The following is a 23702-nucleotide window of genomic DNA, read 5'->3' as shown; positions in this document are numbered from 1 at the left end:
ACTTCAGCAATGCTTCTCATCCAGCTGTTCTGAAAGTGATGTGATACCCCCTGGGTTTTGACAGCAGTAGCCTCAAACTCCAAAAGAAAGCCTGGGAGCATATTCCAAGCTCGTTCAACCCCTACAAGGAAGACAGCATGAGACACACTGATTTCACTCATTATCACTCTTCTCCTAGGTCTTTCATCTGAAACATAGGAACACATTATCATTCCTTGTAGACTGCAAACCCCACACAGGGACTCAGATCATACAACCGGTGCTATTCCGTTCTGTGGACCTACATGCTAAATGCCACAGAAAGAATCTCACTTCCCACCCCAACAGGGGCACAGAGAATGCCAGGTGCCTCACAGTGAAATGGCAAGGACCATATTTCTGCTTGAAGTAACCGTAGAATCAAACGATAAGGCACAAGCAAACATGTGAGATAGCTAGTCCTAGTATCATCTTTAAGGTGCAACCTCAGCAGACTTGTCACCAGAAATCGCTTCTACACCTGAATGCAGCTGAAGATTTCTTAGGATATAAATGCTTCTGCTACCAATAAGCCATCTGGTGGCTGTTCATCCATTCTGTGCCTCCTCCCACTCCTTCATGGGGGAAGGGAGGAAAAGAGAAGAGCAATGCCCTTGGTGCAACCGATCTGGAAAAGTCTCCCGTTAATTTAGATCCAGATTACTGGATGGCAAAAGCTGCATGCCATGTAGGCATGGAATCAAAGCTGAATCATTAGGAAAAACATAAGAGGGCTGTGCTTATCCAAGATCACTCACAGTAAAGCAAATCTCACTCATGCACACCTTAAAAGGTGATGGTCATCTGCTAGGACTTCTAGCAGGTTACTGAGCATGACAAAGCCCTGGATTTATCTTTCCGCTAAATTATTCAAAGCTCAAAATCATCTGACATCATTGCGTGCAAATGTAACAAATGAGCACGAAGAACCTTTCATCACTGGGATACACAAGATGTGTTCTGCACCACATCTGCACAGCAAGAGTTAAAACCACCATACTATTCTTCTTTCTGCTGTGGATGGCTCCCAATCCAACAGGAGCTCTGCAATTATAATCTGTCTAGGGTCAGAAAGCGCTTTAGAAAAACAGTAACTTCTGCAGAATGTACATTTCTATGCAGAAAAGAAGGTGTGTCAGAGAGAGCGCAGCACATAATGAGATTTTGCTGACGTTTCAGTATTACAAGGACAGGCACAAGCACAGGGAAAAAACAGCATTTGCTTCTCTCTTTTGAGCATGATGTGATGCCCAGGTTAGCGCCTGCTGCCATCACCCTGACACCAGCACTTGTCTGTCTGCTTTTGTGTTCCTAGTCCCTGAGGAGCCACTGCAGGCCCTGCTCACCCTGGCTGCCAGTAGAGAAAGTGCAGCACATCCTAAAATCCAGGGCAGCAGGCCAAACACGCCCCACCAGCGGTCACGCTTCCCTTAAGAGAATGGGGTTACCGGGCCACAGACTTCAAAATGCAGATGGCAGGGATGACTCACTATTCTTGTGATCCACCATCATTTCCCCATCGCGTTATAACGGTATCACCTCCTCCTGGGCTGAGACGCCCGCAGGGAAGCTTGTAATGTACATGGCTGGTTCCAAAATCCATCGCAATGCTGCACAGCAATCTGCACAGCATTGATCGATCCTGCCTGCTGCAGAGACAGCTCTCTGCTCACGCCGTGGCATGTGAGCGCACACTCTGCAGCCGGGCAGCTTGAGACATGCTGGAGGCGTTGCTGTGCTGATAACGGAATGGGCTGAGGAACGTATGCTTCTCTCCCTGTGCAGCAAGCAACGTGTGTCTAAAGACAACAGGTCGCACTGCCATGTGCACAGGTCTTCTGAAAACTGCCTGTCGGTAAAGTGCTGCATCCATGATGTCATGCACGTATAGCGGTAAAGCAGGCAATCCCACTTGCACAGCCCATCCTCTGGAAGCCGTTTCACCCAGCCGCAGTGCGAACAGCACGCACCGTGCACACAGCACTGCCTCCCTTCCATGCTGAGCACTGATGGCTTTCAGCAGCGGCTCTGGCACGTGCTCACAGCAACCAGCAGCCACCACCAAAGGCACACAAAGAAGACTCTCCAGTAGCAACACCTCTACCTGCCCCGAGTCCCGCATGCTGGGCACATCCCACCAACACCCTGCTGCACTAACACAGCCCCGGAGCCGTCCCACGGCTAAAGATGCAGCGATGGGAAACGCAGAACATCGCACGCGGGGTGTTACCGAACCCCACGGCACGCACGCAATAGGAACAAACCCTCGTCTGCACCTCCCCAGCATCGGGCGCTTTCTTACCTGAGTGTCAAACGCGCTTTCCACCGAGCTGCCCTTCCTCGGCGGCGGTCCATCCCCAGCGCTCTCCTGCCCGCTGGGGGACTTGAGGGGGATCTGGCTGGAGTAGGACGGCTTCGTCACCTCCACCCTGCTGCCGAACTTCAGGTAGCAGGGCTGCGGGATGGCCCTGGCCGCCGGGACGTGCAGGATGGGCGCGGCGCTGTGCACGGGTTTGGGCAGTCCCGACTTCATCTTGGAGGCCACCAGGATGGCTGGCATCTTCTCCTCCTGCTTCCCTGGCGCCTTTCCGTCAGCGGCAGCACGGCAGGCGGCGGGCGGGGAGGGAGGGAAGGACGAGCTGGGAAAGCCGCCGGGCGAAAGCAGCGGGGCTTATCGCAGGGACGGCCGAAGGAAGCGGTCAGCCTACGGCACCTTCCGGCTCTCGGCCAGCCTTCCACCTGCTGCTCCTCTCCCTTGCTTCTCCTGTCTGCTCGCTCCTTTCCTCCGCGGAATCCTCTCCTGCAAGCAGGGACTTTCACTCCATCATCCCCGCGCACCGCCCAGCCCGCGCCGCTCGGGGACCTGCTGCCGCCCGCACGGGATTGCCAGCTTAAGACGTCTTTCTTCAGCCTTAGCCAAGAAGCAGATGTAGCTCAGCGTGCTCAGCACCGATGCCCTCGGACGCGAGCCTCGGGGAATCAAGCTCCTTAAGTCCTAATGCTGCGGGCAGGACGGCGATGCCAGAGCAGGAGGAGGAACGGCTGGCGACCGAGATCAAAACGCAAACCCCCCTCCCCCGGATCCCCTCGGCGCAAGAAAACCCAGCTGTCAGAGAGCGGGGAGGGAGCGCGGCCGCCCCCCCATCGCAGCGCCCGCCCCGAGAGGCGCGGAGCCGCCGTGCACCGTGCGCGCCGCCGAGCGCCGTGCCCGCCCCGCGGGGAGCCGAGCCGAGCCGAGCCGAGCCGGGCCGGGCCGCGCCGCCCCATTGGCTCCCGCGCTGCGGCCGGAGCGAAGGAGGGGCGTCCGCCTCCCGAGCCCGGCCCCCAACCGGCCCCCAGCCAGCCGCTGCCGGCGTTTTTTTTCAAAAAAAAAAGCGCTTTCAAACAAAAACACCTGAGGGTGACTCATGGTTCGGGTTTTACTCAGGAAAACTCCCGCTGCCGGGGTCAACAGGAACTGGAACAGGCGCTGAGTAATCCGGCCTCGTTACAGCGGGACTCCCCAGCGCCGCACGGACGCGGGACGGGATCGGGGCGCACACCGCGCCGGGCAGCGCCCTTCCTTCCCAGGCGCGCTCCTCAGCGCTCGGACACCTGACGTGCTGGAAGCTTTCCATGCACAGCATCACTTTTTTGAAGCCCAGCCTAACCCAGATCAAAGTCTGTGCTGTTTCAGGGCTGTAGGTGTCTCCAGGATTAGGCAGCAGGATTAGGATTTAGAAACCTGAGCATTGAACCCTCCTGGGATGTCATCTCAAATGATTCCGCCAGGGTTAAGAGGGGAAGACTGGAAATGTAAGTCAAAATGCATGTTTTACTCATTTGATAGGACGTGTGGTAATGGCCTTCAGTTGCACCAGAGGTGCAGGTTGGATATCAGGAACAATTTCTTCTCAGAAAGAGCAGTGAGGCAGTGAGGCAGGCTGCTCAGGGAGTGCTGGGTCACTGTCCCTGGAGATGCTCCAGAGCCGTGGGGATGCAGCACTGAGGGACGTGGGCAGTGGGCATGGAAGGGTGAGCTGGGAATTGGACCTGGGGATCTTAGAGGTCTCTTCCAACCTTCATGATTCTATGATTCTAATTAGGTATTAAGGCACTTCCATACTTGATTAGGTTCAGACTGCCATTCCCGGATGCACAAGAACTTGCCAGATTTTGTTCAGGATTGGCTATTACCACAACAGATACAGAGTTAATTTGAGCAAAATAAAATGATTCCTTTCACTGCTACTTGAGTAACCATCAAATCCGATGACGGTGGATTGAATATTCCACAGGCAGAGGAAACTGCCTTCTGTGTTTCTTGGTTTGCAGTCCTGCCACCACAGCGAAGGATGCTGGCTAAATTTGGCAAGATCAATTTGATCCATCTTTGGAAGTGACTAATGATTATTATTTTTCTCCCAATAATTCTTTTACCCACTTTTAAGGCTAGGAATTTTAAAAGAAAATACTTTTCTCCTGACATTCAATGACATCTGGAAGCCTATCTTCTTTCTCCTTGAAAAGCCCAGCTAGCTTTCCCTTCCCCTATTCCACCTCTATTTCAGTATCTCAACTTTAAAATGATTAAAGTAGTATTAAAAAGCAGGCAAAATACAAGAGCTTCACTCTTTCCCGCTGGAAATGTCAGATGAACCATTAACTAGGGGAACATTCCCTCGCAGCTGTAAACTGATGAAAACTTTTGCCTGAATAATCACAACAGTGTCCATTATCTGCCCGAGGTCCAGCAAGCATCCACCCGCTCCCTCAAGGGGGGATGTGGAGGGAGAAAAATGCTGTAAAATATGTAGATGATTATTACAATTAGAGCATGTTCTTAACCGGTTTGGTGATTCTGAACTGCTGATGGAGTGACACTCACTCCATCCTTGGAAATACCTTTACCAGTGCTTCCTTTGTCTTTTGGGCATTCAGATGTATCTGAAATCTTCACGTTAATCATTTTCATTCCACACAAATATTCCCAAAACATCACCATATACTGTGACTATCAGAGAACTTAATTACTCTTACAGAAGCATTTTGTTGAACAAGGCCTGCCGGAAGGCCAGCTGTCCTATAGACTGTAGGCATATCCAGCCTTGGCACAGCTCCATTAACTTAAGTGAAGTTATGACAGGAATAAATATGGGCCTATTTTTGTTGCTGCAGGCATTCTGCACATTCAAATCCACCCGTTGACACTGCTCAGATATATAAAAGCCTAAGCTGGCCTGCAGAGGTATGTCACCATTTCACAAAAGAACTGTAAAGGTGTAAATGTCATCAAGCTGTGAGGTTTTTTCGGTTTATTCCCAAAAGAGGAACTCCAGAGGTTAGAAAACAGGAATGTTGGTAGAGGCGTTATATAATTTGGCATCCTCTCACCACACAGCAATTATAACCCGTACATGTGAGTTCTTTATATAGAGCAAAGAGAAAAGGAAGAAACCTTGGTTCTGTTCCCAGCCCTTTCCACAAAAATCTTGTCTGTATTACACTAATTCTCATCTAAACCCCCATTAATAATTCCCTGACATGTTTCTAATTCACACTGGGTTTAATTCCACCTTATTTTTGTAACAGTGCTATGCTTTAACATGACAAGGTAAGTTCTATCTGCACAAGAAACAGCAATTACATATTTCTGAAGACACATAGTAAGTTTCTCTAGTAACACTGCAATGCAGGCAGGAACTTCCACACAGTGATGCAAAACGGAACGTTTTAAATGAGTATCTTCTGTAAAACATTCATAGAGGTTGGAGAAGACTACTAGGATCCCCAAGTCCAACCCCAGCCCACCCTACCATGCCCACTGCCCACGTCCCTCAGTGCCACATCTCCACGGCTCTGGAACAGCCCCAGGGATGGCGACTCCATCACCTCCCTGGGCAGCCTGTGCCACTGTATCACTGCTCTTTCTGAGAACAATATCCAACCTGAACCTCTCCTGGCACAACTTGAGGCCATCATCTTGCATCCTACCACTGCTGCCTGGGAAAAGACGCCCACCTCACCACAACCTGCTGTCAGGCAGTTGTAGAGAGTGATGAGGTCTCCCCCGAGCCTCCTCTGCTCCAGACATAACCATCCCAGTTCCCCCAGCCGCTCCCCATCAGACGTGTGTTCCAGACCCCTTACAGCCCCACTGCCCTTCTCTAGACACACTCCAGGGGCTCCGTGTCTTTCTGGTAGTGAGAGGCGCAGCACTGAGCACAGCACTCAAGGTATGGCCTCACTGAGCTGAGTGTAGAGGGACAATCACTTCCCTGCTCCTGCTGCCTATGCTATTTCAGTACTATTTCTGAACAAGAACATTTCACATTTTTGTAACTGAAGCATGTACTGTAGGAACTGGCAGCACAGCTGCACTGTAATCATTTGCCCATTTGCCCACGTCATTCCAGACTGGTACTTTTTTTTGTTCCGTGATGCATTCATTGAATTGTGTGACTAGCATTTTACATAAATTTAACTCTGGCAGTGCTCTACTCAAAAGCCACATACATTTGTACTGACTTCATCCTGGACATCATTTTCCTTAAGCTGCTTTTGGATCTGTAGCCATGTCAGTTTCTCAGAATCTGGAAAAACGTGGCTGAGCTGGCTGGAGGTAAACATCCTCACAAAGGTGCTGTGATCGGCTTTGCAAAGGCTCATTCAAACTTAAACAGCAGAAACAGAAGCGGAAGGGATGTGAACAGCAAGAGCTCATCAGGTGAAATGCTTTCTAAAATGCTCTATGTCTTCAATAGACAGTGACTGCTGTGGAATATATATATGCAGGAATAAATTCTGTTATCCCAATAGACTACCTTTGGCATACCGACTTCCAGCTAACCTTGATTTACTATCTCCTAATGTCTGTCATCACAAGAATAAACATAAATTTTCCATACTACCTAGAACAAGTATTTCAACACTGAAAAGGATTCTTGCAAATCACATCTTTCCAACAGGGAAGTGCATCTGGGTATTCTTAGTCATGTTTCCTTTGTTTCCTGAAGGTTATTAGTACTAATATTCGTATATTATTTTATGCCTGATTTGACATTGTCCAACGCTTCATGTATTTGGAAAAGCTAAGACAACGTCTTTGGCTATTTTGTGAAGACTAGATAACCACTGCTCAAAGAAAACACTGAGTCACATTCTCACCTCTAAATCAATACGGTTTCACTACAGCCAACGTCAGAAGTTGATTTCCAGATTATAGGTATTTATCCATCTTATTTAAACCGCTGATCCAACCCTGTCCTATATTCACATTTTCTTCCTTCCCATCAGTGCACATTCCCACTGAACTTGCATTAAAATAGCCCTCTGATTTCCTGAACCCACGCATGCTGTTCAGCAGATGAGGCGCAATGCAGTTCTGGAACCACAGAAGCTCTGCTCGCAGTGCTCACCAACTGCCAGCTAGATCTCAAAGAAACACAAATACCAGCCCACGCTTGCAGGCTTTGCCAAGTACGCTTTGCAACCAAATCCAATGCCCTGGCCTTCCCAGTCCGCAGGCATCCACTCTTCCCCAGAAGCCCAAAATGAGCATTTGCACAGGGCAGCCACTCAGGAGCATTTCACTGCTGGAGGTCACTTGCAATGCGGTGTCAGATTAATTGCAACATTACAAGCACCATCTTTTCCTATATTAGCAAAACGTGTATAAAAACCTGGGTTGTTCTTAGTGACATAAAAGTAAGCGCCGAAAGGACTTAACACAGTGCACTAATATGAATGCTGCCAGCCTCCAGAGCTCCTTTAAAGAAAGATTTGTCCCGTTTTAATGCTTAGACAAAATAGAAGCACATCCTCAGAAGGTAAAAATTAGGGTTACACTAATGGCCCTACTGCAAAGTAACTTCATGCATGCTAAACCCAAGTTCCTCTTCTCAAATGTTCTGCTGTGTTCTTTGTTCTCCCATCAGCAAACTAATAACTGACACTCCTACTCATTTACTAGAGATTTTTCAAGCTTTTAAAACATCAGTCACCCAAATATCACAACACAAATCAGTGAACGTTGTCCTATTATTTTGGTTTCATAACAAATAAAGGAGATCACGCTTAATGTTGTATCTCAATATTTAACTTTTTTTAAGTGCAGGATATTATTCTATCTTAAGGTTTCCTGTCACCCGAATTTTATCTGATTTTTCTTTAAATTGAACTTGTTAAAAGCTACAGTATTAAGATCTGATAGCATTGCATTTACCTTACATGTCCTATCATATGATTTTCAATAATGCACCTCTTGGTGCATGGAATATTTTCCAAGAGTGTCAGCGATGAAACACCACACAGCCCTACATGCTTTATTACTTCCAAAGAAGATCTGGCTGAAGCTTCTCTCTGGGAAACAAACAACAAAGAGAAGATGCAGCGATGAGATCCAATTTTTCTGCATTTCATTATTTCCTCTTGCCATTTTAGAAGTAAAATCATTTTAATACAAAGAGGAAGATAAAAAAATCCCTGGCAACTGAAATCATTGCACTCTAAAAGCAGTAGAAGCCAAGAGCTCCTGCCACAACAGCAGTGTATTACCAGCTATTGGCAAATGAGTTGGTTTGTCACAGGCTGAGTTCTTACCAGATGCTCTGGTCACTCGCACCCTGGCTGAGATGTGAAACAATGACATTGCAGATGCTGAAGGAGATGCTGTTGAATTTCAGAACACATCCATCTGTTAAAGTTCCTAAAATGACTTAAAGGAGTTGGATACAATAAGCCCATCTGCTACCTCAGCAGGTTAAAAATTCAGCTGGAAAATAACTGGCAAAATGCAAACCTTTTCTGATAGTGATCCACAATGAAGCTTCAATACACATCTAACTTCTGTTTCACCTTCACTCACACCTCCAGATTCTGCAGATTTGGCATCCTGAAGAATCGATGCAAGTCCCGACCTCAGCCATGAGCTGTTTCTCCTTCTCTCACTGTTACAGTCTGTTCAAAATGTAACCGAGCATCCATCGTTTCGACCTTGTCATCCTCAGAAGAGCATATATCACATCTGCTCTCAAAAAGAACTAACGGGGAGCCACACCATTTCCCTCTCTTTGTACCAAGTCCATCTGCTAACAGAAGGACTTCAGACAAATATCCACATTGTAGCAAGAAGATAACTGCATCTCTAAGTAAACCAACACTGACTTGAACAACAGAACCAGGCTTTGCATGGCAGAGCCCAACCAGAGGGAAAGGGCCAAAGGGCATCAGCTGTACAAGTGCAGGTTGAGTCTAAGGAGGAACTGACCCAGTGGGAGGGCAATCAGGCACGGGTACAGGCTGCCCAGAGAGGTTGTGCAATTTCTGACCTTGGATGTTTCACAAAGCAACTGGATAAAGACTTGAGTAATGTGGTCTGAGCTCAAGACTGACTCTGCTTTGAACAAAAAATTGGATTGGAGACCTCCTGATGGCCCTTCTAAACTGAAATAGCCTGTAGTTCTTAAATAAAATAAAGAATAGAATAAAACCACCTGGATCCATTGGAAAAGGCTCAGTGGAAATCAGCTCTAAACAGTGAGCAGGTCCACTACAACAGCATGCATAGACAGAAGGTCCAGCTGAAGCTATCAGCAGACAGAATTTTAGGAAGGAAACCACAGCACATGCTTAAGTGTGATTTGTCTTTCCCTTCTTTTCCCATATCTCTTACAAAGATAAATGTGTTATCACTTTGAACACGGTGAACAGATGCCTATATTTGCAATTTACATTAACCTGTACTGCAAGAAGAGTGATTTCAAGACAAAATGCAAACTACAACACATTTTTTCACCCTAGGGTATAACATATGTGTAAACCGCAGCTCCTAGATGTCCCAGGAAGTTCCTTTTCTACTCGTTGCATTCTCAATAACATCCTTAAGGCTTTCAGATTTCACCTGCAGAGACCAGGTAGACAGCTGACAAAACAAAAGACAGAAAACAGAAGTATCTTCCACAGATCAATGGCTACCAGAAAGGCTGGCAAGAAAGCAGCAGAGTGCAATTAATAGCAGTTAGCCGTTCCTGTCTTTTTCCAGTTACAGGCTCAGGATAAAATGGTATATTAAATTACCTCATGCAATTCTGGACCGCCTAATGTTAGAAAAGTAATTTGAGCATGTGTTGCTACTGCTAATGATCAGAATTAAAAACCAAAATAGCAATGCTCCCTTTTAGAAATGAGATGATTTCCTGTCTCAACCATTGACTTTCCCATTGCTTTGACAGAAATTCTCTGTTTCTTCAGTGGATCCCTGGGCTGAAACATTGAATGTGAACTTGTCATCATACTGCAAACCTTCCCAAACATTCTAGGGTGCCATTTTGGGGCTTTCAGCATAAATCAATCTACTTATCCTTGGCTAATATCTCTTTTCCCCTTCCTCACAGATGCAAAGTAACTACGTTTCTATTTAGTCTTTTCATTTTCCATCAGCTGCATCCACTTCCAACATCACCAGCAACTCTGCACTATGCTCTTAGGGAAAAAAACTCTTCTGGACAGTATCACTGCTAGCAAAACAGTAAGATTACAACTGTGTATGCATATGCATGCGTGCACACACAGATGTACTGTGAGATGAATAAAAATGTGGTGATGTCTAATTTGGCCTAGGAAAACCATCACAGCATTTCTACATAAACAGGAAAAGGTTCAACCCTATTTGCAACACAGCATCACAAAGTCCATCTCGATTTCTCTTACAGTGTGCTGAATAGGCATTTCCAATTCAAAAGAGTAATTAGCATACTGTATAAAAATTAGAGCACTAGCAAATACCACAGCCTTAGCTTTGCATTAATAGAGATCAGTGAGGACTCAGCGCTGTAAGCCCACCACCAGCATGCGCTGCCCCGACACGCTGGGTGTTCCAGGAGGCAGCGCTGCACCCACACTGCTCACCCAAAGCACCAAACCTCACCAAGGGAGGCACAGCGAGCAGGCAGACGGCTCTCTGGATCTCCAACAATGTAATCGCAGAGCTCTTGGCGATGCAGATGCCAGGTGAGCAAGCTACTCTTTGCCAAGAGCACTGGGGCAGGTAGGACACAAGCTGCCCACTGCTCATCTGCTTGGACTTTGCAGTTAGAACAGGGCAAGGTGGATCTCGCCAGCCCAGGGAAGAGCAAAGCACACTGTGTTGGAGGAGAACTGAGACACTGCAAGTCAGAAGCATGGGATCGGCTCCCAGCTCTGCACAGAGCTTCACTGCGAGCACAGGCGAGCTGGCTGACAGCTTGGCAAATGCCTTGGATCAGACTTCCCAAAATAGAAACAACACAATTAGTTGCTGCTTTGGAAACACAGCTCTTCATTTTATGAATTGCAAAGCCAGATAATAATATCTTCACGCTGCCCAAGGAAACACAATGGCTATCTTCACAGGAGGCCCTTGGGTACAAATATGTTACCAAAGGATTCAGCTAAACACGGAATTCACTTCCACTGAGCACTTAAAGTTGGTCTACACTGGTGCAACACGTACCTAAACACAGGCTCCTCTACTAGAGGGATGTGGAGAGGACTTCAGCAATAGGATGTGGGCAAGTCCAAAGGAAGAGAGACCCTGGGACAAAGGCAGTAGCCATTCTGCTAGAGAACAGAGACTATTAAATCTGGCATCTTTTACCAGTCTCACCTTGAATTAAGAAACAACCTGCAGAACGCGACAGGAAGGGTACACCTAACACCAATTCCCTGGGTTCTCTGGCATATCTAGGGACCTGTACGGAGTGAAACAGAACAGTCAGGATTATTTCCAGAGCTCTATAAATCACAGTCAGGAGAGCAGGCTACAGTGGAGGCAGGAAGCCAATGTTTCACAAATAGAAAAGCAAACCGTTAGGAAAAAAGTGCTGTGATGTTCATATGAGCTAATGAAGAGCAGAAATAAGCAAACAATGTACAATAAATAAATAATACATATATGTGAAGCAATAGAAAATTATGGTTTTCTATTTTAGCGTGATTATCTGTTTTGATTCCATGTTTACAGCACTACTAAGGCCCAAACAAATCAGAATGGAGTTATGGAGATAATGCCGTTGAGGGAAGGAGAAAATAAAGGAAGGTACTGTTTCATCACTGCTTTTACTCCCAGTATTTCCATTCCCAGCCTCATAAACTACATAGAGTGGTAGAGTGAGAGAACTTCAATGCTATTTGAAACTTCGAAAACTTAGTTCTGCTCCCCTGATCCCAAAACACACGATGTTTATCCTCTTTCCTCTTACAGTTTGCCTCTAGAAGGATAACACAAAGGGTAGCAACTTCAAACGTGTGTCTATACACACACAAATCTTTCTGCATGGCGGAGCTGTGCTAGGAGCACATAATTATGGCAAATGAAAGGCATCTCAGAATACAACAATGTGGAAGCAAATTCAATTGCTAAGGACACTGGCTGAAAACAGCCCTCAAAAACAAAGAGCCAGATGCATTAGGACAATTTTTCACACTTGCACAAGTAATTGAGTCTTGGGCAGGCTAACGCCTGGGAGCACAAAGAGAGATTACAAGTCAAAACTGGAAACTGCCACGAAGATCCTTGCTTGCCATTCCTCCCACTCGGAGTTTGAGCACGGCACCAAACCTTCTTATTAGTATATAATCAAGATCATTAGAGCTCTTGAATTCAACCTGATTGTGTACCCAGCAAAGCCTGGCAAGGCAGCAATAACAATCCCTCCAGAGCAGTCAGAGTATTGCTTCGTAAGATGCTGACATGAGATGGTCCCTTTGTGCCAAGGGGCCTGCAAGAGGGCTCACTTGAGGGAAAATGTTATCTTACACACTATAAATACATGGAAATAAGATTAGAGGCAACTGTTGTGGCAGCAATTAGCTTACCCTATCAATACACTCCCACACACAGTGCCTAGAGTTTTAGCTCACTAGTGACTCAGAAGCAAGAATGACATTGTCAAACCTCCTACTTCTATGCATTTCCTTTGTGCTTTTGTTATTCACGTGCTGCCCTCATTCTCACCTGACCTCACTTTTGCTGTTAGAAGCAAACATCTGTCCAGTATTCGTGAACTGATGCAGAACTGAGTAGCTTATTCACTGCCCTACTTCAACTGTGTGGCATCAGACCCAATGTTAATCAGTGGCAACTTGAACAAAAAGGTTAGCTATTTGAAGCATCTCCTCCGAAAATGAATCACATTCACTTGCCTAAGCCAACTCCTTCCCTGTTACACACTGAGAATCATAAACATTAAGTTAATTATCTGCATTCATTACTTCCAGTAAGAAGTCGCTGAGTGGTAGAGAAATGGCCATTTTTTTTGAGACATCGGGTTTGGATATTTGATGCTACTATTTCTGAGCTAATCCAATGTTTGTTTTATTGATATGATGTACACCTGCCTTAGCCATGACTGAAAATCCCAAACTGGTGCCAACTACAAAGCAGCAGCTACAGCATGCAGAGAGTCTACTTACAAAGTCTACTTACTTGTTTAAGAGTAACACAATGCCAGCATGCTAGCTTACCTCACAGTCAAAATTCACCTGGGCACTTTCAAGATCCAAGGGTCATAGAATCATAGAATCATTAAGCCTGGAAAAAACCTCTAAGATTATGGAGTCCAACCCCAACCCAGCCTCACCATGCCCTGACTATGTCCCTCAGTGCCATGTCTCCATGGTTCTGGAACAACTCCAAGGACAGTGACTCTCCCACCTCCCTCATTTGACTGTTCTTCTCAGAGAAGAAATGGGGTGACAAGTGGGGTAACAGAAGCCTTACAGTCTTTGTACCCACAGTGAAAGTGCTGCCTTCTGCTGATACTCCTACACTGGGGGGATGGATAGAGGTGCAGCTGCTGCCACAGTTGAGCAGCCCAAGGTCACGGTGAAAGGGAAGGAGACATCACAGCCACGGTTAGATTGCAGTTCTGTGTCACAGACACGTGTTGAGAGGGGACTGAAAGTCAGTACCATTCCTGGGCACGTCCCTGACACCCCACAATACACTCCCACACACACTCCCACTGCCAGATGGACTCCAAAGGTCTCTTCCAACAGAAATTACTTTAGAATTTTATTAAGAACACCACAGAATCCCAGTCTTTGTTTTCTAGAGAGGAGTATAACTCCCTGTCTTCCTGTACAAGTCAAAGGAAAAAAGGAGGAAAAGAAAGCATTCACCCCCCAAAATAATGATAATTAAATATTCCTGTTCCTACAGAAGTCACCTAAGCATTCAAACTACCGCCCATGAGTTTGTTCTGCCGACAGCTCCGAGTTTACACCTGCTGCTTTTCCTCACTCTGAGTTTGGCAGGCCAGAAGAACAGAAATGGAAATCATCTGTGACCAGACAAGCAGCTGAAATTAACAGGAACGAGGGAAGCTACAGCACAACGAAAGGCAGAGGCAATGTGGTGGGCAGACTAGGAGCAAACATTTCCAGCTCGTCAGGCAAGAAGCTCTTGTGTTGGGATTTGTACTGTCTTGTTGCTTGTAATTTTGGAGAATGCACTGTGACTCCAAATGATTTATTCAGAGGAAGACAAAAGGCAGCTCCATGATGAGCTCCATTAAGCTTGAGAACATATCATCCGTGGCATTTCCTTTGTGGACATCAACTTTAGGGTGTACCACCATACCTACCCTGCAAATCTAGCAAGGGAAGAAAGACAGTGACCTGCAGCAAAGCATTCTGTCAATTTCTGGCCTTGCTGGAAAGACAATATCAGGCAAAATGATGAATCAGGCAAGCTGACACATGTCACAGGCAGGGAGCAGGGCCTAGCAAGCCCCTGGGTAACCCCTCACAGCAAAATGCTGGAGCAACTCAGTAAACTCCCAGCAACACGGACGTTACACAGTCATTTCTGAATCCCAACGTGGAAAGATTAGGGCTTTTTTACTTACCTGCTTCCCTTTAATAATCAATCTATAATGCTTCTAAGTCTTTATCATTTTCACATCCAGGCCATTAACAAGAAAACATGAACAAACTGCATATCTGTCCCAGCTCATGACGCTGACTCACAGGCAGGGCTGACACACTGGAAAGACTGACCAAGGCTCCGGGACCATCCCTGACACTGCTTGCAATGCCCTCAACACAGGCCCCGAGCTCGCAGCTAACAGCGAGCCCCTTCCATGCATGCCGTACTGGCACTGCTCAGAACCAACCACTGCTGTAAGCCATAGCAGTTTGGCAGCTGCCTCCCCTCCTGCCGCCCATGCAGGCTGAGTGAGCCATGCCAGCAGCCACGACCCTCTGCTGCTTGCAACATAAGTCATCCCGTGAGTCACAACCCATCGGTCCATCCCCAGATCTGCTGCTTTATGAGGCTGACAGGTCACTGCGACAAGTTACTGGAATAGCTGAATCACTGGTTTTCCAGAACACACTGCTGTCATTGTCCCAGATCTGAAACTGTCCTTCCCTCGGTGTGTCACCGTTTCAGCCTGCACCGAGCTGGCTACCTCTCAGAGCCCCAAGGCAGTGCTTACCAGTGGCTCTGTTAAATGCAATCATTAAACCACTCATCCAGGCTCTTGGGAAGGCAGCAGAGCCTAGCTACCAAAGGGAATGACGTGTAAGAGTTGTGATTCCAGGCCTGCCTCTAAAAACCACAACAATGCTTTATGTAAACTGTTAATTGAGATTCTCGCCTAGTGGTAGATTCATAACGAGAAATTTTGAGAGCTGGGAACACTGCTGTTTACCAGGAACTGCATTCTTAGGGACAGAAACCATCCTCCCAGTCCGTGTTCATATCTGAGCAGCTGTCCTATGGCAGCAGGTCTGATCCTCCCAATGCTCCAAACACTCCATCCCACCTCAGTCATCTCACGGTTCTGGCATTGTGGACTGAAAATCAAACAGATTCTGAATGACAAGCCTCTGATTCACATCTGAGACTGACATCTAGCTATAACATCAGGTAAGTGCAGGATCAGCACGTAAGGTATCAAACAAGATGCGATGCTGTGGAGTACCAATTCCTTCCCTCAAAGAAAAAGATAGGGATCACGAATCAAAGGACAAGAAACATGCAGCACAACCTTTTTATTATTTGTTTAAAATATATGCTTTCTAACCAGAAATACCCTTATGATACTGAAATGACTGCAAATGGAGCAACTGATAAACGGCACATGTGGATCTCCCATCAAATGTGCAGTTCAACCCCACAGTTCTCTAGCAGACCACACAGGTTTGTCCCTTCCTACCTTTTGTCCCTTTCTCTACTTAATCCCCAGATAATTCTCTGATCCTCATGCAGTTCTCTCATTAGCGAATTGTAAGAGGGTGGGTTAAAATTTCTTTAGCTTTCTAGCTTGCAATACAAATCACACCTTTACAAAATCCACCACCACCACTCATCCATTTATTTTTAATGCATTTTACCCAGACTTCCCTAGAAGAAACAGAATTTTAAGTTTCGCTTCCCAGCAGACACAAACAGTGAAATAATTCAAACATCAGGCAGCAAATCCTGTCAGAAAATTATTCAATACCACTATTTTTTGCACCAAAGCTGGAAGAAAATGATATAAAAAATGTTTATGGCTGGAGCTTTGTATAATAACCTAACTTCCCTCCCCCAACCCCACATGCAAGCCATCTACTTGGGGCACAGCCAGCTATTTACACGGCCCTAGGCTGGTATGTTCTACAGAGGAAGAGCTGATTGCCATAATCAGCGTGGCACAACAGGAGCACCACGATCACTTTCTGCAACACTCCTCTGTCCCTGAGAGCCATGCAAGCGAAGCTTGCAGCCGCCATGCTTGCCAGCATCAGGCCTAATGCACCATTCTCCCAATGGAGCAGCTCCCCTTCCTTTGCAAAGGATGATTTCTAAATATATATAAAAAATAAACTAGTATGCCATCGTAAATATCCATTTTGGGGCATAAGCTTGAGCTTGGTATATCTTATCTTCATAGCAACATACACATTCTAGAGAAAATCCCTGAGATACAGGTCTGGCCAAAAGATGACAGGATGAGGCGCTTAAGCGTATGTATCTGAAGATGAGAAGGCTACAGGGGGGATCTTCTTGCTCTGTGTAAGTACCTTAAGGGGGATCACAAGGATCTGAGGGATGGATAAATTTGTACTAAGCAGCAACAGAAAAACATGTGGACAATCATCCTAGGCTTTAAAACAGAAGTAATTTATATTGAAGAAAACTAGGGTGGATTTATCCCAAGTGAGTTGCTATCTAGTCACGAATTTTTTATTTTATTTTATTTTTTTGTCCAGAAGACCTCTGCAGCTCATACATCATACAAGAGCCAAGAAAACAAAAACAGACTGCCTGGATACCAGTCATACCCATGGATATATATGGGATTAGATGCTTAAACATGATGATTTTGCTTATGCACTGAGTTTACATTTAGAATCAGTCAGAAATATATTTTCTCCTCCCTGCAAGTTAAAGAGAGTAGGGGAGATGCTGATTTCCAAGAAACTGTAAGAAAAAAAAGTGGATACAGTCTTCATAAACTGATGTGGAATACAAGTGGACACGGTCAAAGGCTACCTGAGGTTACTGAGCTGTGTCTCTGCCTCAGAAGCAATGGAGCTGCACTGGGGACTTGTGAAAACTGTGCCCCACCAGGAAACAATAAACAATCCTACCTCAAACATCATACTTTAAATAAGGAAACACCTGGTATAAAAGTGGAAGAGACAAACACAATCCACTGGGGCTTGAAGGGACCTCAGGAGACCATCGAGTCCAACCCCCCACTATAGCAGGCGCCCTACAGCACAGGTAGGGGTCCAGATGGATCTTGACTATCTCCATAGAAGGAGACTTCACAGTCTCTCTGAGCAATCTGCTCCAGTGCTCCATAACCCTTGACGTAAAGAAGTTCTTCTGCGTGTTGGTACAGAACTTCCTATGTTCAAGTTTTAGGCCATTGCTCCTTGTCTGATTGCTACACACCACGGAAAAGAGCCTGGCCTCATCTATTTGCCTCCATCTCCCTTTAGACATTCAGAAACACCAGCCTCCCGCAGCAGATCCAGCCTGCTCTGCCACGCCGAGCCTCCAGGGAGGCTCCTAGGTGCCCAGCTTTGTCGTCCCAAAACACTGCATGCACACTGCATCCATCTGCTTCAACAGCATGCATGAACAAGTCAGCTACGCATGGCTCCTAATTTCCATGTTCGGAAAGGCTACAAGCTCAATTCACTAGATGCAGTACAAAAATGTAGTTGAAAAACATGTTCTGTAAAAGGTACAACACAAATTAACCTTTTCTTGTGTTTATAACGGAGTTGTTGTTGTTCTGCTGTATGAAGACTTGTATAAATTTCACTGCTCTACCCTTAAGGTAAAACTGCCCAGGATATTTAACGGCAATTTGAAAACAAGCCTTCTTTCAAAGAGTTGAGAAGCTCTTCAGAAATTGGCTGCTTGCATTGAAACACGAACAACTCAAAGAACAAGACAAGGGCTGCTTGCTAACAAAAGTCTTCTCAAGGAACCTATCTCAGTTTTACCTTCTAATTTTCATTTCCCAAGCACCACGCACATCTTGAGGTACGGAACATCTTTTGCTTGTTACTACTGCACAGGATCAGCGACAGCTGAAGACTGTGCTCTGTATTTGATTTATTCAGTGGAAATGTTATAGTGCTGATTGGAGAACACTAGCGCTGAAATTTGCCATAATGACAAGCACAGTAATATACGGAGTCACGTAGAGTACACTGCCTCTAGGAAAAACAGCATCACTCAGACTTTCTAAACTCTGCCTGTCAGACTTGACTCTGTCCTGCTTTTCATTCCTTGGAGATGGCTTCCAACACAGCTTCAGGACCCTCCTTGGGGACAACAAACTGTTTTTATCAAACACTATATTTCCAGCCTGTATTCTTAACTGAAAACAGATTAAATCTTTAAATCTATCATTTACCCTCTCAAAAACCCCACTAGATTGAAAATACATCACAGCATGTAAAAAGCTAACTTGTTGGATACCTCTCCTAAGGCAATCTCTTGCCGAAGGTCAAAAGCTGATGGTTTATTTTTCTTGGACTGAGAGTTCTACATCAGCTCCTTACCCCCACTGATATGAAACTTGAATCTGCTACTGTGGTTTAATCTCTGGGGCCTAAACTCTCCCATACAAAACAGGAGGTCCCTCTCAATAGAACACAGTTTAAGTGCTAGGCCAGCTTGCCAGCACTGTGTATAGATAATTCAGCCAAATGAAGGATTATTTCCTGTGGTCATGATTGGCAATACCTGAAGACATTTTAAAGAAGAATTAACCACCATGATTGTGCTGTGATAAAAACTGAGCTACATGAAAAGACAAAAGCACAGAGCTATTAAATAGAGTAGAAGAGAAAATGGACACCACATAACCTGCCCCACCACCACCACCCCCCAAGTCACCAAGGTTTGTGTCTGAGCTGGGAAAAGATCCAGGTTTCCTTAGTTTAGGACTGACATCTCCATATATCCACTGAGCCCCGTGGTACAATGACAGGCGTGACACTAATGGAGGTTCTACTTTGTCCCCAGTAGAAGACACTGGACTAAAAGGTAAAGATGGAATAAGGTCAGAATAAGAGCCAGAGACTTGCTCTTCTTCCCCGTGTTCTACATAAATACTATGGATTATCAACAAGTAAATCAAGTCTTAAACCAATACGTTGTGGGACTGGAGCACATTTGCAGCTTTTAGGATATTTCTGCTATCCCGTTTGTGGAGGAGAAACACCGACACCCACTGTTTTTCAAGAAAAGATACATTCCTGCATGAGCAAGCCCGCATGCTCCTGATGAAGGAAATGAAGAATGGCAATACAACACATCCAGTAACCCAGCCAGCTGTCAGTCTAGTTTGGAAAACAACAGATCAAAAGCAAACAGTTTTTTTCCCTGGTGCATTCATGCGCAGAAGAGATTTTCTTATCGTCATTCTTTCCATTTAGATATGGGAAGATTTGGAGATTATTAAAGCCAAACCAAATACTCCACTTATTCTCAGACCACGCATCTTCTTTGCTGGGCACAGTTAGATGCCCATCACTGCATCACTTCTAGCTGTACTGCTCTCTCCTTCTACAAAGCAACAAATGGAGAGCAACATCAGACACAGGTTTTAAATACACAATCTAAGTAGCATTACTGGGCCATCTTGTTGGACCAATAATAAAGTCTTAAACAAATGTGATGAGACTTTCAGGTCTACCCAGAAGGGAATCAAAGCTTGCCCAGCCTACGGGCAATCAGGGAGGTGCAGTTTACCTAACAGCTTACTCCAGACAGAAACTGCAACATCTCACCTACCATCAGCTGTTACTAAGCAAAACTGACGCTAAAAATAAAAAAGCACCATAGAAACTCAATTTCTTAAATCTTTCTTCTCTTAAATCTTTCAATATCTTATTGATATGAGTACTTCTTGCAGCCTATTGTGACATTTTCTCTTAGATTTTTTGCTGTAATTTCTACAAGCTGTTCCCTGCTTGCCATTTCCAAGGCAACCTCATGCTACAATTCCAGTGCTCTGAGGGAACTTGAAGAACACAGTCAGCCATGGCAGACCGAGCTGGTGCATAAAGCTGCTGTTGCTGAGGGAGAACACAAGTGTGAAAAGCAGAAAGGTAACAGAAAACAGTATAAAAGACAATAAACATATAGCATTAGTCTTAGTGTTCTTGCAAGCAGAAGGACTGGTGCCCAAGATTAATCAAGAATCTTATCGTGGTTCACAGAAGATCACCCTGTCTGTAACAAAGTCCTTGTGGGACACAGCCTGCACATAGAAACAGTGATAATGGAGCATCTGCTGGAAGCCAGGGTCAGCTAAAAATCCTGCCATCAAAGAGGAGAAGCTGCACTGCTACAAAATACTTGAGCTCATTCTAGAGTGTGTACCCTACAATAGTTCAGGTGAATCACATCCTAAAACCACTCATTTCTGTTCTTTCACTATAAAAGGAGAGTAAGGCAATCAGTTCAAGTGGGTATGTCTAGACTGCAAAGGTCCACTATAAAGATTAATTAATTCCTTCTTAAAAGCGATTCTATGCAGAATTGTATGGCATCCCTCATCATTATGCAGTGAGGAGGTATCTCAGAAAAATTACTAGCCAAGCTTTGAAACTGGGTCCACTTTTTTTGATAATATAGATAGCAATCCTACTCCTCTGCCATGTTAAGAAAAATAAAATGGTCATAGTATTAATATGCAAAGAGAAATTCTCAATATGTAAGGAATCAGATAACCTGATACTATGAAAGGGAACTTCTCACGGTGAAGCTATGACTTCCAGTCTCTCCAAGTAAATAATAAGCAGAAGTCTTAAAAAATAATTATTAGCTTTTTAAATCTAAAAAGTTATTAACCATTCCTTCAAAATAAATGCATCCATTCAGTTCTTCAGGCAAACCTGTCCATCTCACACGCACAATGAATACAGACTCATAAAAAAGTAAGAAAGAGCAGCACCCAGCTTTCACACCTGGTTCCCCAGGGCAGCAAGCACTTGATTAATTCCCAGCATCTCTGCCACCCTGGGTTGCTTTTTGGATGCTAAGGCACGTTCCAGCCATTGAAAGGCAAACAATTGCTCAGTTGAGAAGAAGTGCCTGGAAACACGGAAGGCATGCAGCTCCCAGCACATCCTCTGACTCACCGTGCTGACAGGCACCACTCTGTCACTTCCATAAAGTGCAAGGCTCCTTTTGCTTTTGTCAGAACTGCACCTGTCCATCAGGTGGAGGCAGGGAAGCCCAGCTCCCCGTCACAATGACAGGGCACCTGGTGCTTGGGCCCCCCAAATTCGGGAGTGGGATGCTCTGTGTTCCCCACAGGGCAGGACTTGCCCATTCACTGAAAGCTGCCTGCTGTTTCCCTAGGGACCAGGAAAAAACAGACCGTGCCAGCCTTATCTCCACTCATGAATCAAGGGCCAGTCTTCCCAGTCTCTATGACTACAGCTAAATAAAACAGGGCCAGGGACCACTTGCTGGCCTCCAGCGCCTGAGACAAGGCGATGCCTGGGCCGCAGCCAGCACTCCTGCAGCTGAGGGCACATCTCACAGCCCGGTGTGGGGCAGAAGGGCTCTGAGGGCTGGCGGGGGTTTTGCGATAGCACTGGTGGCCCCCTGCCCATACCAGCCATTGGCAGGGCGGCTCGAACTAGACGATCTTTGAGGTCCCTTCCAATCCAAACCATTCTGTGATCCCACAATCCAATATTTATGAATCCCAACAATCCCATCTCCTTCCAGCTGCAGTGTCAGGAATGGGAAGTGTTTCCTCATGGAGCAACAGGGACAAAAACACATGGCAGGCTGGGTCATCCTAGGGCAAGTCTGTTCCAATTACTTCTTGATTAAAACCCCAAAGCCCTTTGCTGTACCATGCCGTACTTTCTGACTTTGTCAGAGGATGGCCACTACAATTTCTAGGTCAGTAGTCTCCAGTACCGCCCTGTACTCAATAGACTCAATAAAGTTAGCATGTCAGACATCCCCACAGTAAATCTCTCCTATTGTCTGTTGCTTTAGAGTGCTGTATGCCTACATCTGTTAAGAGATACTGACAGACTTGCTTTGAAACAGAAACCTTACATGGACTTGTATGTTCTAAACGGATCTGTAAATGAGAGTTCATCATCTGAATTACATCTGCCTTCCTCTGGCAGTGAGAAACTGAGAAATCAGTGGCCCATGCTATTACATTACTGACATATTACTGACACTGCAGCAGTGCTGGTGTAGAACGAGGTGAAACCCAGCTCTCCCGGTCTGCCTCAGATAGAAGCTACAACTATTCTAAGAACTATCCTTCTTAGCTAAGAACATAGTATTTATGATATTGTCATTATTTTTTGTTTCCATTATCTTCCTTTTCAAGTAGATTAAACTAATGGTCAAAAGCCCTCATTAAAGGTGTCATGCCTAATAATGTGATTCCCACAACAGCACTGAATTCTTCCTCCCCAAAGAGAAACAACACACATTCTGCAGGATTTAGAGAGGGTTCCTTTGTTTGCTGCTGGTTTCAAGTTGGACTTCCCTTTTAGCTGCTTTATTAATTTATCATAATCAGTGCACAAGACCAGACTCCAGTCAGCTTAGATTACCCTTCAAGGTCTCCACAAAGCACAAATTCCCAAAACCCAAAGAAGAAAGTTAACATTTCATGTCTCCTGCTGAACCACTTGGAAACATGTGGAGATTATTTCTTAAAATCTAGGGCATTTCTCAAGTGTTTCCCTCCATTTCTTTCTGTCCATCATCACCTCTCACCCACATAAATTCAAAGATTAAAAAATGATGGAAAAAATAACTTCTTCCTTGAGTGGAGTTTAATGTGAAAACATACTAAGAGGTGAGGATCACTTATGATCATTGCACCCACGCAAAGACGACCAGTGACAACCTTGTCAGAGCTAATAATCATAGTTTTAAGGGAAGCTTATCTCTCAAACAGAGAGTTGAAGCAGTAGAGTTCAAGCCAGGGTTGGATGGGTTTCAATAAGGCTTCAGTTTGGAAACATCAGAATTATTAATTACTTTGCATACAAAAAGTGACAAAAATTTTCTCTACCATGTGAGCGCTGTCAAAGGTCTTTCAGTGGGAGGCTAAGAAAACACATTCTACTAGGGAGGAAATCATGATTTTTTGTTTAACTAATTCCTTAAGGTCTAGGCAAAGACATTTTGAAGCATTTTAGTGCTACATAAC

The 23702-nt window shown here is 45.3% G+C and overlaps 1 protein-coding gene across 2 annotated transcripts in view; it reads right to left on the bottom strand.

Moving 5' to 3' along the window:
* Positions 1-23702, bottom strand: part of NAV2 (neuron navigator 2) — a gene marked incomplete at both ends in the record, with an annotated part of 305316 nt that overhangs the window by 184154 nt on the left and 97460 nt on the right. The window contains one exon of one of the 2 annotated variants that reach the window (XM_079537584.1): positions 2321-2578. The exons of the other annotated variant lie outside the window; for it this stretch is intronic. Within the exon in view, the coding sequence (XP_079393710.1) occupies positions 2321-2578 (258 nt within the window). Of the gene's footprint in view, positions 1-2320; positions 2579-23702 lie in introns of those variants that run through there. 2 annotated transcript variants of the gene reach the window in all.

Source organism: Tetrao urogallus (genome assembly GCF_951394365.1).
Source record: "Tetrao urogallus genome assembly, chromosome: 6".
NCBI lineage: Eukaryota > Metazoa > Chordata > Aves > Galliformes > Phasianidae > Tetrao > Tetrao urogallus.
This window is presented reverse-complemented; position numbering and strand designations above follow the sequence as displayed.